This window comes from Dromiciops gliroides, chromosome 4, assembly GCF_019393635.1.
Source record: "Dromiciops gliroides isolate mDroGli1 chromosome 4, mDroGli1.pri, whole genome shotgun sequence".
NCBI classification, from domain to species: Eukaryota; Metazoa; Chordata; class Mammalia; order Microbiotheria; family Microbiotheriidae; genus Dromiciops; species Dromiciops gliroides.
The window spans coordinates 535,406-548,147 of record NC_057864.1 but is presented as its reverse complement, the minus strand read 5'-3'; the positions used below and the strand labels follow the sequence as shown (position 1 = coordinate 548,147).

The window sequence follows — 12,742 nt, the reverse complement described above, 5'->3', positions numbered from 1 at the left end:
GGGGCGGGGCGGGAGGAATCAGGAGCCGGGGGAGGGGCGGGAGCGTCGGGCAAGCGCGGAAGTTCTCGCGAGACCTGTAGATGACGCCAGGGGCGGGGGCGGGGATGGCGTTCGGGCCCCGCCTCCGCTCTCTTTCGTCGCTGCGGGCGGCAGGGCGCCCGCCCCCTCGGCAAGCAGGCTGGGTAAGGCCCCGCGGGGCGACCTCGCTCGCTCTCCGGTGGGGAGGAGAAGGGGGCGGCTGGCCGGGGAGTCGCGGCGCGGAGCGGGGACCTGGCCCGGAGCTCGGCGGCTCGGTCAGGGCCGGGGTCCGGAAAGCGGGGCCGCCATCCCGAGGGGCGGGGACGAGGCCGTCGTCAGCGCGCCGGTGACGCCACAGTCGCCGAAGGCGACGTGACGTCACGACGGCCGTCGGCGCCGAAGGCGCGGGCTGCCTCGGGGCTTCCTCGGGCGGCGGGCGGGAGGACCGGGCGGGCGCCCCGCAGGGAGATGCCCCGCCTGGCGCGGCCCGGGGGCTGCGGGGAACCTCGGAGAGCCGGCCTGGCCGAGGGAGGCCGGCATGGTGGTCAGGACCGGAACGCGGCCGTGACCGAGGAGGGGGGCTCTCACGACGAGGGGTGAGTTCGGGGCGGGGGGGGGGGTCGCCCTTGAGGACCCCCCCTACGCTCCGGTCCCGAGTCCCGCCCATTCCGCTTGTTTCTTCCTCAGGCTGTTGGGGGGAGCCGACAGTCAGATGGGGGCGGCCTCGACTGGGGCCGGGGGCGTCTTCTCCGTCGTTCCTCCGCCTTCCCACTCCTCGGATCGGGCCGGGCTCCCGCTGTCCGGGCAGGCCTTTCTCCGCGTCCCCGCTTCACCACGGGCTCCCCCCATCCTTCTCCACCCCGGGTCCGGTCTGGGAGCCCCGCCCAGTCTTCCGTCTGTTTCATGTTCCCTGCCCCTCCCTGCCTCCCGCGCACACAGTGGGTCCCCCATAAGTGGCCGCTGCTCTCCCCGGGGTTCTGGGTCCTTCCGCCAGCGGGCCGTGGGGAGCCCCGGGGGAGGCCCCAGAGACCCGTCACCTCCCTAGCTGACATTTACGTGGCGCTCCTTGGAGGCCTTTCACACCGTCGTCTCGTTTGGTCCTGGGAGGAGAGGAAAGGAAGTGGGGAAGAGACGGGCCTGGGGTCCCAGGGCCCAGGGTCTGGGGTCCCAGGGCCAGATCCGAGCCTCGGTCTTCCATCCCTTGAGCCTGCCACTCTCCGCTGGGCTGGACGAGTCCTTGCCTGCCTGGACTGGATGGCATTTCTCTCCCTTTGAGGGAGGGGCCGAGATCCCCAAAGCCTCCCGACTCCGGGGGGGCTCTGCCAGCCCCAGCTCAGAATATTCATTCGCTTTTGACAGATCTGGGCAGGATAAACCCCAAAGAAGCTCAGGGCGACGTGGCGGCAGGCGGGAGCAGCTCTCACCGGAAGACCCCTGGGAGGAGAGGGAGAGACCCTCCGTGGGAAGTTGTTGGCCGCGCACTCCCTTCTGGCCCGGGGAGCAGGATGACAAGACTGCCAGCACGCGCTGGGTTGAGGCCGGGCCGGCCGAGCAGGTTCTAAGAACCGAAGCTCGGCTCGGTCCCTCTTTGGACTCTGAGCTGCGTTTCTCACCTTAACGTCGGTCCAAAAGTGGATGCCATTGCCAAGGCAGAGAACTTAAGGCTTCCCCGCGTTGAGAATTTTCTGGGTAAGGTTTGGGGTTGGACTAGATGACCTCTGAGAGGTAGAAATGAAGTGGCGGCAAGCTAAGAGGATCGAGTAGTTGGGAAGGGAGATGATGGCATCCCCGGCTGGAAACTTGGGTCGATGTTCCCAAAGCAAGTGCTTTCCAGAGGGATGGAAAAGTGGAGCTAGATTCTAAAAGCTTAGAATGCCTCTCTAGGCTAAGTTGAACGGACCTTATTTGATGAGCAGGGCTTTGGGGCAGGGGAGTGGTTAATTAGTCCCCTACTTTAGGGGACTAATACATATTTGGATTGGAGGGGGTAGTGGGCTGGAGGCAAGAAGCCGTGGTAGTGGGGAAAATGCCCAAAGGTTGTGCTGGTGGGGAGAGAAAATGGCACCTCCCAGAGATGAAACCAACTGGATTATGTGGTGGGGAGAGAATAGAGAGGGATCCTGATTGGGTGACCCAGGGAGATGGTCCTGTTAGCAAGAGAAGGAGGCGGAGGAGAAGATGCTCAGATTTGAATAGGTTGACTAGAACATCCATGCCCAGTAGTCTATTGGAAATGCTATTCTGGACCTCAGGAGAAAACTCTGGGCTCAGTCATAGGAGAAACTGTTGGAAGCCTTAGGAATAGATCCAATCAATCATGGAAGGAGAGAAGAGCTTTGAGGACAGAAATCTGCAGACTGCCTAGGGCAGGAGGAAGGAGAGGCATTGGTGGAATAGAGAAGTAGGCGTACCTGATGAGCTGAGGAGGTCAGAAGTCACGCCAGATGTCATCCAGGATCTGAGAACTGAGGACAGCTTAGCTTTGGGATTCAGCAGTAGGGAAGATCAGTTTGAGTGGAGTAGTGGTGACCATCGCAGGAGGTGAAGTGAACAGGATGCAGTGAGTGAAGGGGTTGCTTGTGTGGGTGTTGGTGCAGCAGATAGAGTACTGGAGTCAGGAAGCTCGGAGTTTTCAGACAAGCTGTGGTTGGCAAGTCATTAAACTCCTGTTGAAAAATGCTTCAAGGACAGCTAGGTGGCACATTGGGTAGAGCACCTGCCCTGGATTCAGGGAGGACCTGAATTCAAATCTGGCCTCAGACACTTGACCCTTACTAGCTGTGTGACCTAGGGCAAGTCACTTAACCCCAATTTCCCCCCCCCCCAAAAAAAGCTCCAGATCTCTCATTGAGAAATGCAGAATAACAGTCCTGAGGTTCCATCTCATCCCATTAGACTGTCAAAGATGATAGAAAAGGAAAATGAAGATTATAGAAGGCACTTAAGGGAGGACGACCATTTTACACAATGTTGGTTCAGTTATTCTGTACACCAGTTTGGAAATATGTTAACATCATTATTTCCCAGAGGTCAAAGAAAGAAGGGGAAAGACTCACGCACAAAACCAGCAGTTTTTTTTTTGTTATAGCAAATAGCTGTGAGGTGGGGCACCCTTTACTTGGGAAATAGCTGAACAAGTTGGAGTAAATAAAAGTAATAGAATACTTTTGCATTGTAAGAAAGAATAAAAGGAATGGTTTCAGAGAAACCTAGCAAAGCATGTGTGAACTGATAGAGAAGGAAGTAAACAGAACCCAGAAAACGATTTCTATGCCACCATTATACAGAAAGACAATTTGGAAGATCTTAATTCAGTGAGAAGACCTCTGGTGAAGTATGCTACTTGCTGAAAAGATGATGGGTTTATAGTACAGAGTGAGACGTTTTTGGACATAGCTAGTGTTTTGAAGGTTTGATTTTTGATGATGAGGTAGGCTTTAGAGGCTGTGACCAATTGGGATATCAAGGAAGAGAGTGTTGCACAGCAGCAAGAGAGTGAAGGCTGGCAGGGAAAATGAACAAACAGGACAGCTTTGAAAGTTAACATGTTGAATTACTTATTGAAAAGGAAAAGCAAGGCCTACAGAATAGAGACTTACGGTTTTTTATATACACTCCTGTTTTATCTGTTCTGTTTTGTATGTGGAAATGCTTGTTTTCTTTGATGTTAAATTCAGAATAAAAAATTTAAAAAAATTATTGGTTTCATGTAAATAGTGCCAGGATTTAGATGTTACCCAGTTTAAATGAGCACATATTGAAAATAGGCAATAACATTAATTTTGACAGCTGTATGTTTATGAGAAACAAGAGTGTCTTTCTTCTTAAAAGTGGGTTTGGTACTTTCCTCGAAGTAGTGTTTTGTTACACCTGTCATGATTACCTTGTAATATTGTGAATTTTTTTCTCCCCAGATTAAATACTATTTAGACATCACGTGTATTAATGAGCAGAACTCCACAGAGCTCTTCTCTGATGCCTCCTTGTGGTGTGGAGGTCATCCTGGACACGGTGGAGCTCTTGGCTACTTTGAGTGTAATACTGAGTCAGCTTTCCAAGTACTTCTGTAGCTAAATACAGAGGGTTCCATCATCAGTAGGCTGGACACTTGGTGATTAGCTCTTTGGCTTTAGCAACCCTTGAAGGGAAGAAAAATGCAAAACAGCTGTCAGTGCCGGGTGTGGTCCTTCTGCTTTTGCAGTGACAGAGAATGGGTGCAAGAATGGGGCCAAATGTACTCAAAATCCGTTTGAAATTATATATGTATTCATTACCTTGGTCCTCTCATGTGAGATAAATCCTGTCCTGTGACCTATTACTGGAATAACTGAATTTTACCAATTTTGGCATTCTTTCTATGAATGAAACCAGAAGACACAAGGAAGAAACTATTAAATGGGAGGATAGTTCATACTCTCTTCTTGGAGAAACTATTAAAGAGCTTGGCTGAGTTAGTTTTCTTGTATGTCCAAAGGCAACAGGGAAAATGTGGTGGGACTTTTTGGTCATCTTGTGCGATGAGTAATTGGAAAAATAGACAACCATGAAAAGAGCTACTGTTTACAAACATGGTTGAGAGAACAAAGAGATAGGAAATACTAGAAGCTCACCAAGACCCTTTGAATTAAATCAGTTTATACTTTGATAATTTTCAACTTCAATGCAGAGGTGCAAATGCGTTGACTACAAGGCAGAGGTATGAATGGGTGAGCTCACGTATCCATATGGAGGTTATATAGACTGCCATGTAGAATGTTAGTCTAAACCTCATTTACATCATTTCTAGTTTTCCTAGTTTTTGTCAACTAGGGAGTTATTCCAGTATTTGGGATCCCATTGCCCCGTATTCCATTGCTTCTTGATCTTGTGTATCTAATCTGTTTTGTTGATCATCCCTCCCTTCCCCCAATTTTTAACAAGTAACAAACGGTTTTACTACTTACTACTTGGTAATATAGTTTGAGATCTGCTGTTGCCAGACCTCTCATTCCTCTGTTTTTATTTCCCTCGAGGAACTCCAGCTGAATTTTGCTACCATTTAGATAGTTCCATAGTGTAACCCATTGGTAGTTTGATTGGTATGCAACCACATCTAAATACTTATTTAGGTAGTAGAATTCATATTATGTTGGCATAGTCTACCCAAGAACAATGGACATTTTACAGTTTTTTAAGCATCTTTTTGGAAAAGAATGTTTTGTAGTTAACGTTCATGTAAGTCTTGAGTGTGTCTGGTAGGCAGCCTCCCATTTACTTTATATTTGTTTTGAGTTCTCTGTTGGGTTTTGTCAGTAATAAGAAAAGCTGGGTTTTTTTTTTTAACTTTATTTTATATTCTGCTCCTTTACCGATATTACCAATTGGTTAGTTGAATCTCTAGGATTCCCTGAATAAATCATTGCATCAAATCCATGTGTCAATTTTTATTTCCTATTTGATTATTAAGCTGATAAATGACTCCCTGGATTAGTCCCTGGAGCTCGAGTCAAATCTTGCCTTAGAAGCTCACTAGCTTTGACTCTAGACAAATTGCCCAACCTCTGCTTTAGTTACTTCATCTGTAAAAGCAAATAACAGCATCTGCTTTCTAGGGTAGTTGTAAAGGTAAAAGGAGACCCTATTTCTGGAGCACTGTGCAAACTTTAAAGTGTTACACAAATGCCCCCCAAGAATGTTATTTCCTCAAGTTATTTTCCTTATTTTATTGATAGTAGTCAGCATTTCTAGAATGATATTAAAGAACTGGAGAAGCCCCTATCTCTTGCAGATCATTTTGGCTCCTGTTTTTAGATTGATCAATAGCTTGCCATATTAAGTTTTACTTTTACTTTTACTTTTTTTTACTTTTAGTCCATTTATTTCCATGTTTTCGACAGTGTTATATTTTAGTTTTTATTGTTTTGTGATAATAATCTTTTTATAATTTTCATAATGTTGAACCAACCTTGTGTTATTGTTAGGAGTTAAAAAGATTTTTATAACAAACCCTTTTCAGTAGCAAGGAGAGTGGACCACCACCATGTTTGGGCTCTTCACATCTTGGTTCAAGAGGAGCTTCTTGAAGAAGCAAAAATGGCACCGAGTAATTAAGAAGAAAGTCAAGTTGAGAAAAGCAGCTGGATTTGGCTAAGTATATGTGGAAAGGTCTGAGCTACATTAAGGAATCAACAATCATGATGTGTGAAGGTGGGGGAGATACAAAACATGGGGAGAAGTCTTAGGCCTTAGAAGTCAAAAAAAAAAAGTGACCTATTGACTGATATGTCTGTTTTCATAATGGTACAGCATAATCTGCTCGTGGAAGATGTTCTATATTCTAGTAGACAGTCTTCTGCAAATGAAGTGTTCTATCAGACCCCATTTGAGAGATGGAGAGAATAGAAGATTCCAGTGTGCCAATTGGTTGGGCTTTCCCTGATCATTAATAGCAATAGTCATGGAGGGGCTCCAGCACAGGATTCTGGGTCCAACAAAGCTTCCCTCTGGAAGTCCTTCAGGTGCTCCTGCTGGCTTTGCAGATTCCATTTGTATCAAGCTCTGTAACACACCGCACTGCCTTTGGGTGATGTTTGGCAATTCAAGGATGGCTGTTTTCTTGACCGTGATAAGCAGTTGGATAGAGCCAGACACAGCAAATGAACAATTGAACTGGGCCTGAAATTGGATAGGAGGAACTTGGTCTGCATTGCCTTTGAGAATTTGGGCAGTATTCTTGTAATACTTTCTATACCGATTTTAATACCAGTAACCTCTTGGTGACTGATGACTGTCACACTAGAAGCAATACAGTTCTCCAAACAATCAGAAATTAATAGCACCCTGGGGGCAATAGAGACACATGACAGACATGAAGAGGCTGTACCGTGTCAAGTGAGGAATTAGGAAGGAGAAACTACATAAAGGATGCCCCCGAAGGGATATGTGGATAGAAAAAACAGAGACCAGCCCATGGCGGTGGTTCATCCATCATTAGCAAAGAGGACGGATGGCGTCATGATGTTGGGGTGATGTCTTGACTTGTGCTTGGACTGGACTTGAGAGACAAGGTGGGCAGCTTTTCTGCTCTGAAAAACCACAGAGAGGAAGTTTTGTCTGTCTTAGTAAATTGAGATCAGAAAACTTTTTCTCTAATTGCAAATCTTTTGCAGTTATCCCAAAACATGTAATTCACGTATTTCTTAACATGATAACCTGCTTCCTCAGAATTGCTGGATTAGATGATCAGGAATTTAAATTTGTCCTACCTTGAGTAGCCCAATAACTACTGAATTGTGAGAGACAAGACCATGACTTCTGGCCCATAATAAATATTTAGTTATTCTGAGTCTGTGCAGGTCTTTTAAACATGTCCTCACTTTACTGATTCCAGTTTTCTAATACAAACACCAAAGTGAGACATCTACCTTCAAGAAGCTTATATTCTATAGGGCACACAACATGTTTGTAGACAAGTAAAGTATCTATTATGAAATACATACATAGTGATATAGGGGCCAGGACTATCCTGGACTCCTTACCATCTCATCCCACAAATCCGTTCAGTTTCCAAATCTTGTCATTTTGACCGTTGCAAATTTTCTCATAGCTCGTCCCTTCTCTTCATTCTGTGCACTGTCTGCAGTTTGCCTCAGTGGACTTCCCCTTTGGCACTGTGATTCAAACTGACCTTTCCTATGTTCCCTTCTCACAGAGCTTAAGCTGAGCTTTGAACGAAGCTAAGAGTGCATTCCAGTTATGGGGGGATTGTGTTTGAAAAGCCAAGTAAGCTGGCAATGGAGGATAGCATAAAGGCCACTTTGGCTAAATCATTTGACAGGGGAAGCATAATGTGTGATAAATCTGGTGGGGAAGAGAAGTTTTATTTTGGGCAAGCCAGGATTGGAATACCCACAGAACACCTAGTTTGAAATGGTCAATGGGCTCCAGAGGAATACTGTATCTGGGAATTGAGTACAGAGAGATGATAATGATGCTCCATGGAAACTGATGACATCATCTAAAAAAGTACACGGATAATAACGATCCAGCCAAGGTCACTGAAAAAAGAAGCAGCCATATAGGAAGGGGATGAACCAGGAGAGAGTGCTGAGCAGAAAACTCCGAGAAGCAAAGTGTATTTAGGAGGTGTCGGATAGTGTCATATGTGTCGAGAAAGATGAGAACTGAGAAGAGGCTATTAGTGACTTGGGAGAAAACAGTTTCAATTGAATTTGGGAGCCACATTGTATTGCACTGTTGAGAAATTAGTGAATGTTGGGGGTTGGGGAGAAGAGGAAATTGGGGCAACTTGTTTTTCCATTAGAAGATATAATCAACACTATTGTTTTTTTGTTTGTTTGTTTGTCTGTTTGTTTTTTAGGCAATGGGGGTTAAGTGCCTTGCCCAGGGTCACACAGCTAGTAAGTGTCAAGTGTCTGAGGCCGGATTTGAACTCAGGTCCTCCTGAATCCAGGGCCGGTGCTTTAACCACTGTGCCATCTAGCTGCCCCAACACTATTGTTTTTTACTTTTTTTTTTTTGACAAAAGAACATTGCCAACTCTTAGACTTGAGCTTTGCTACAATATTAGTTGTGGAATAGATGTTAGTAGAAGGTTGGTATATCTTGAATTGCATCTAAGGTGATGATGATTTAGGAAATCTACCCTGGTTTGATAAAGGAAACACCTCTATGCAGATCGAGCCGTGTGAGGCTGGATTTCCTAACCTCTGTTGCAGTACTCTTATCTAGCGCATCATATGGCTCCTTCTAGGTTCAATGGGTAAGTCTATGGGTGCTTGAAAAGTATATACAACAGTGGTTCTAAGTACCTCCTCTAGCCTCCTCCTCCAAGGCATCACCGGTTTTCACTGATTTTGGCATTAGGGTAGGATGCCTATTAAAATGTGTTTATAGTCTTTTGGCTATGATGGAAGGAAAAGTGAGTACTTGTTCTATTCAAACATTGTGTTTGGAGTAAAAAAATAGCAATCGAGTGGAAGTAGGTGCTTTCACTCAGAGAGTATCCACTCATCCTAGGTGCTTAATGGTTTTTATTTTACTGAGACAGTAACATGACCGTCAAATGGGATAATGGATGTAAAGTACTTTGCAAATCCTTAGGCCGATGCAAATGCAGCGCCCTGTTTATATCAGTATGGGCACTTGCATTTGCGCTTACAGGTTGGGTTCCCTAGGGGGAGGTCAGCTTCTCCTCTCAGTGCTCTGGTGACAACCCTGAGAAGACTGTTGTTCTAGTACTCCTGAGTCCCCACTGGTGTCTTCTGCATCAGCAGTCAGGCATTTTAATTGGAAGGCATAGAAAGAACAGTAGTACAAAATATGTGTCTCCTCACAAGCTGGTATATCCTCTGCCCTTCCTCACACAAGGTTCCCCCAGGGAACATTGGGTTTGGAGTACAAAGCTCACGAAGGCACCCATGGAGAGAACAGTGGAGGTAGAGGGCTGGATCCCAGAAAACCCTTTTTCTCTTTGTGGCACTCTTGTGAAATTCTCCTTTGGCATAGCTCCTGCTCCCTAAAGCTGTCTTCTCTCGTGGGCTTCTCATCCCACTGCAGCCACTCGGACCACTCTGGGAGCCACCATTGCTACTGCTGTTCAGTTCTCCTCTCTGCACCTTTGGATCTCCCAAACTCATGAGGTTGCTTGGACACTTGCACCTTGGAACTCTCACTCAGCTGAGATGCAGCAGCCATGTATGATTCCAGGTGCCATGGCTAGGTCGGAAGCAAGACAGAATCAGGCCAGAATTGTGTCTCATTCAAAACTACAAAGGAAACACCAGTGAGAAAAAGCAGGTCATTCCTAGTGTGCATCCACTCCGTTCTGCCTCAACAACCCAGAGTCATCAGTTGGCTCTGCAGCCAATGAGAAGATTTCACTATCGTGTGCTATGAAGGCCTTCTTTGTCATGTGTGGACAGAAACCCACTCCTCAGTTTCTATTTGCTGGCCTGGACAGAGAAACTAGCCTGAGAGGGTATGGGCATGTGCCTTTCAGACATCCTGTGGACCCACTTGGTCCTCACAACAACCCTTTAAGAGGAATGGATGTCTGAACCCAGCTTGGCTCGCCCCTTGATGTACCACCTTGGGATTCCTTTTCTTCATGTGCTGAGGGAGCTAGGTGATCTGTTGCCTCTTTGTCATTTGGGTAGTAAGACTTCTGTGACATAAAGTGAGATATGCCTGTCTTTAGTTTGTACTGTACTTATTTGGACTAGATGCTGCTGCTTTTTATAAGCATATTACTCTTCGTGTGTGTGCTTTATTGCGTTAGAGTATCAGTTTCATGAGAGCAGGGATTATCTTTTATTCTTAGCACGTGGAAGAGTTAATTAACATAGAGTGGATGCCTTTTTTATAAGGTAGGGAAACAAATAAAGGAACTGCCTTTCTTTAAGTTGTATTTCCTTATAAATGAGACATAGTTGAGGAAATGTCAAACTGGTCTCATGCATTTGAATGTTCCCTTCAGCAGTTCAGATCCTACAAGAGTTCTTGCCAGTTTGCACTTCCTTTGGGTCTCTTGAGACTGAACTCTTCAGGGCAGGTTGCTGAAACTTACCATGGAATAATTGAACATTTGAAGATTTGTTTTCAGTTCCATATTTTCTCCCTCCCTCCTTCACCCATTGAGAAGGCAAGAAATATGAGACCCATTATCCATAGGAAGTCATGCAAAACACTTCCATGTTAGCCATGTTCAAAAAAATAAAGGAAAAAAATATGATTAAATCTGAACTCTTAAGTACATCAGTTCTTTCTCTGGAGGGTTTGTGGTGAATCGTTGTATTGAGCAGAGTTCATCCCTAACTCTCTCACGGTTGATTGTTTTTATAAATATTGCTGTTACTGTATAGGTTGTTCTGGTTCTACTCACGTCACTTTGTATCAGTTCATATAGGTCTTCCAGGTTTCTCTGAAACCATCCCTTTCATCATTTCTTACAGCAAAATAGTATCCTATGACATTAATATACCTTAACTAGTTCAGTCCTCCCTGATTGATGGGCATCCCTTTAGCTTCTATGAATAATTGAATGTTAAGCCTATAGAGGTACCGTAGATGTCCTCTTTTCTAATCCTTGGTTTTCTGTATGAGCAATTGAATCTCAGAGAGGTTGATGACTTATCTAGAGTTACTCAACCAGCTGTTCGTTGAGCCAAGATGAAAATTCAGTTCTTCTGACCCCCTCTTCTGTATTCTTTCCATGATGTCACTGAATTGGTTGCAACAAATGGTGGCATGTACTAAATGAAGGTATTCTATTATTCTCAGTTTGTTTTTCTGTTTCTTAGTGGCAGAGTGGGGGAGAATTCAACCAAAGGTTATTTATAGTGATTCAAAAGCATATGTTGATTTTTTAGTTAAGAATCATTAATGAACCTTAATTGTGAAAGTCTTATTTTAATCCCAAATCTTTCTTTAGAAAAGGATTATTAGGAGAGTAATCTTATTTTTTCCTCTTTCACATAAAAACACATAAATAATGAGCCTGAGAATATCTAAAATTACATTTGAATAAACTTATTTTCCCTCTGAAATAGGACTCTTCTCCGTTCTGACATTTCCATGTCTCTTTATATTTATAGTAGTGATCTCTTTGGAATTTGCCTCTTGGTTTCATTTGCTCTTGTCTGTCACTTCATCAAATCCTATTCTAACTTCATTTTTTAAAATACATTTGGAGGAGTTATTAAAGGATAATGAGGGAAATATATTTTTAAATGTTTTACTTGAAATGTTATCTTTAGGTAAAATAAAAATTGAAACACTGATATAGATCTTAGTGATCATTAGTCCAGTCTCCATTTTACAAGAATCTTATTAATACTGTATCTAAATTTAGCAAATAATTATTTTAAAATATAGTATAGAACTTAATTGAGTACCTCCTATAAATAAGATATGGTGCTAAGTGCTACAGAAAGGCATACAAAAATGATTAAGATGTATTCCCTGTCTTTAAGGGAGCTTAATGTATGAGGAGAGACAGGTAGATAAATAAACAAAATAAAAGTAAAAACAGTTCAGGGCCCCAAGAAAATAAAGTACAGTGGACCCTGGAGCTGTGAAGCATGGGGGTGACACTTTGGGCTTGGAATGGCATTCTAGGCAGAGAGAACAGTTTAGACCACAGTGTGGAAATGAGTGTAGGAGGCATGTTCAAAGAAAAGTGAGCCATCTCATTTGTTTAAAACACGAGGAAGAAGTATGACTAAGAGGGATGATATGAGTTGGCTCCAAGGTAAAGCCCTTGTTATCCTGGAGGAATCGCGCTTTCAGATTCTGAATCTCTTTGTTACCTTGTCTGTTTAACCAAGGGATATCTTAGTTTGCTTTAGCCAATAGGACCTGGAAGACGGAGGTCTTTTAAGCTAAAGCAGCTCTCTGTCCTCAGGGAAGTATGTAAACTAGAAAAGCTTATTACCAAGACCCCATCCTTGTTTCACTATGGGATTTTCTGTCATTCTAAGAAATGTTGCATTTTACTCCAAGCTGATAGTGTTGGTCATTAGGAAAGGTTTTTGTTATGGAGTAATTTTTTAGTTGTGTCCAACTTTTTGTAACCCCAACTACAGTTTTCTTGGCAGAGATACTGGAGTGGCTTGCCATTTCTCCAGCTCATTTTATAGATGAGAAACAGAGGCAAGCAGGGTAAAATGACTTGCCCAGGATCACACAGCTAGTCAGTGTCTGAGGCCAAATTTGAACTCAAATC

General features: G+C 44.4%; 1 protein-coding gene across 1 annotated transcript in view; it reads left to right on the top strand.

The window, feature by feature from the left end:
* Positions 1-12,742, top strand: part of DNAJB4 (DnaJ heat shock protein family (Hsp40) member B4) — a 43,314-nt gene that overhangs the window by 174 nt on the left and 30,398 nt on the right. The window contains 1 exon segment of the mRNA XM_043964406.1: positions 2-182. Within this exon segment, the coding sequence (XP_043820341.1) occupies positions 2-182 (181 nt within the window).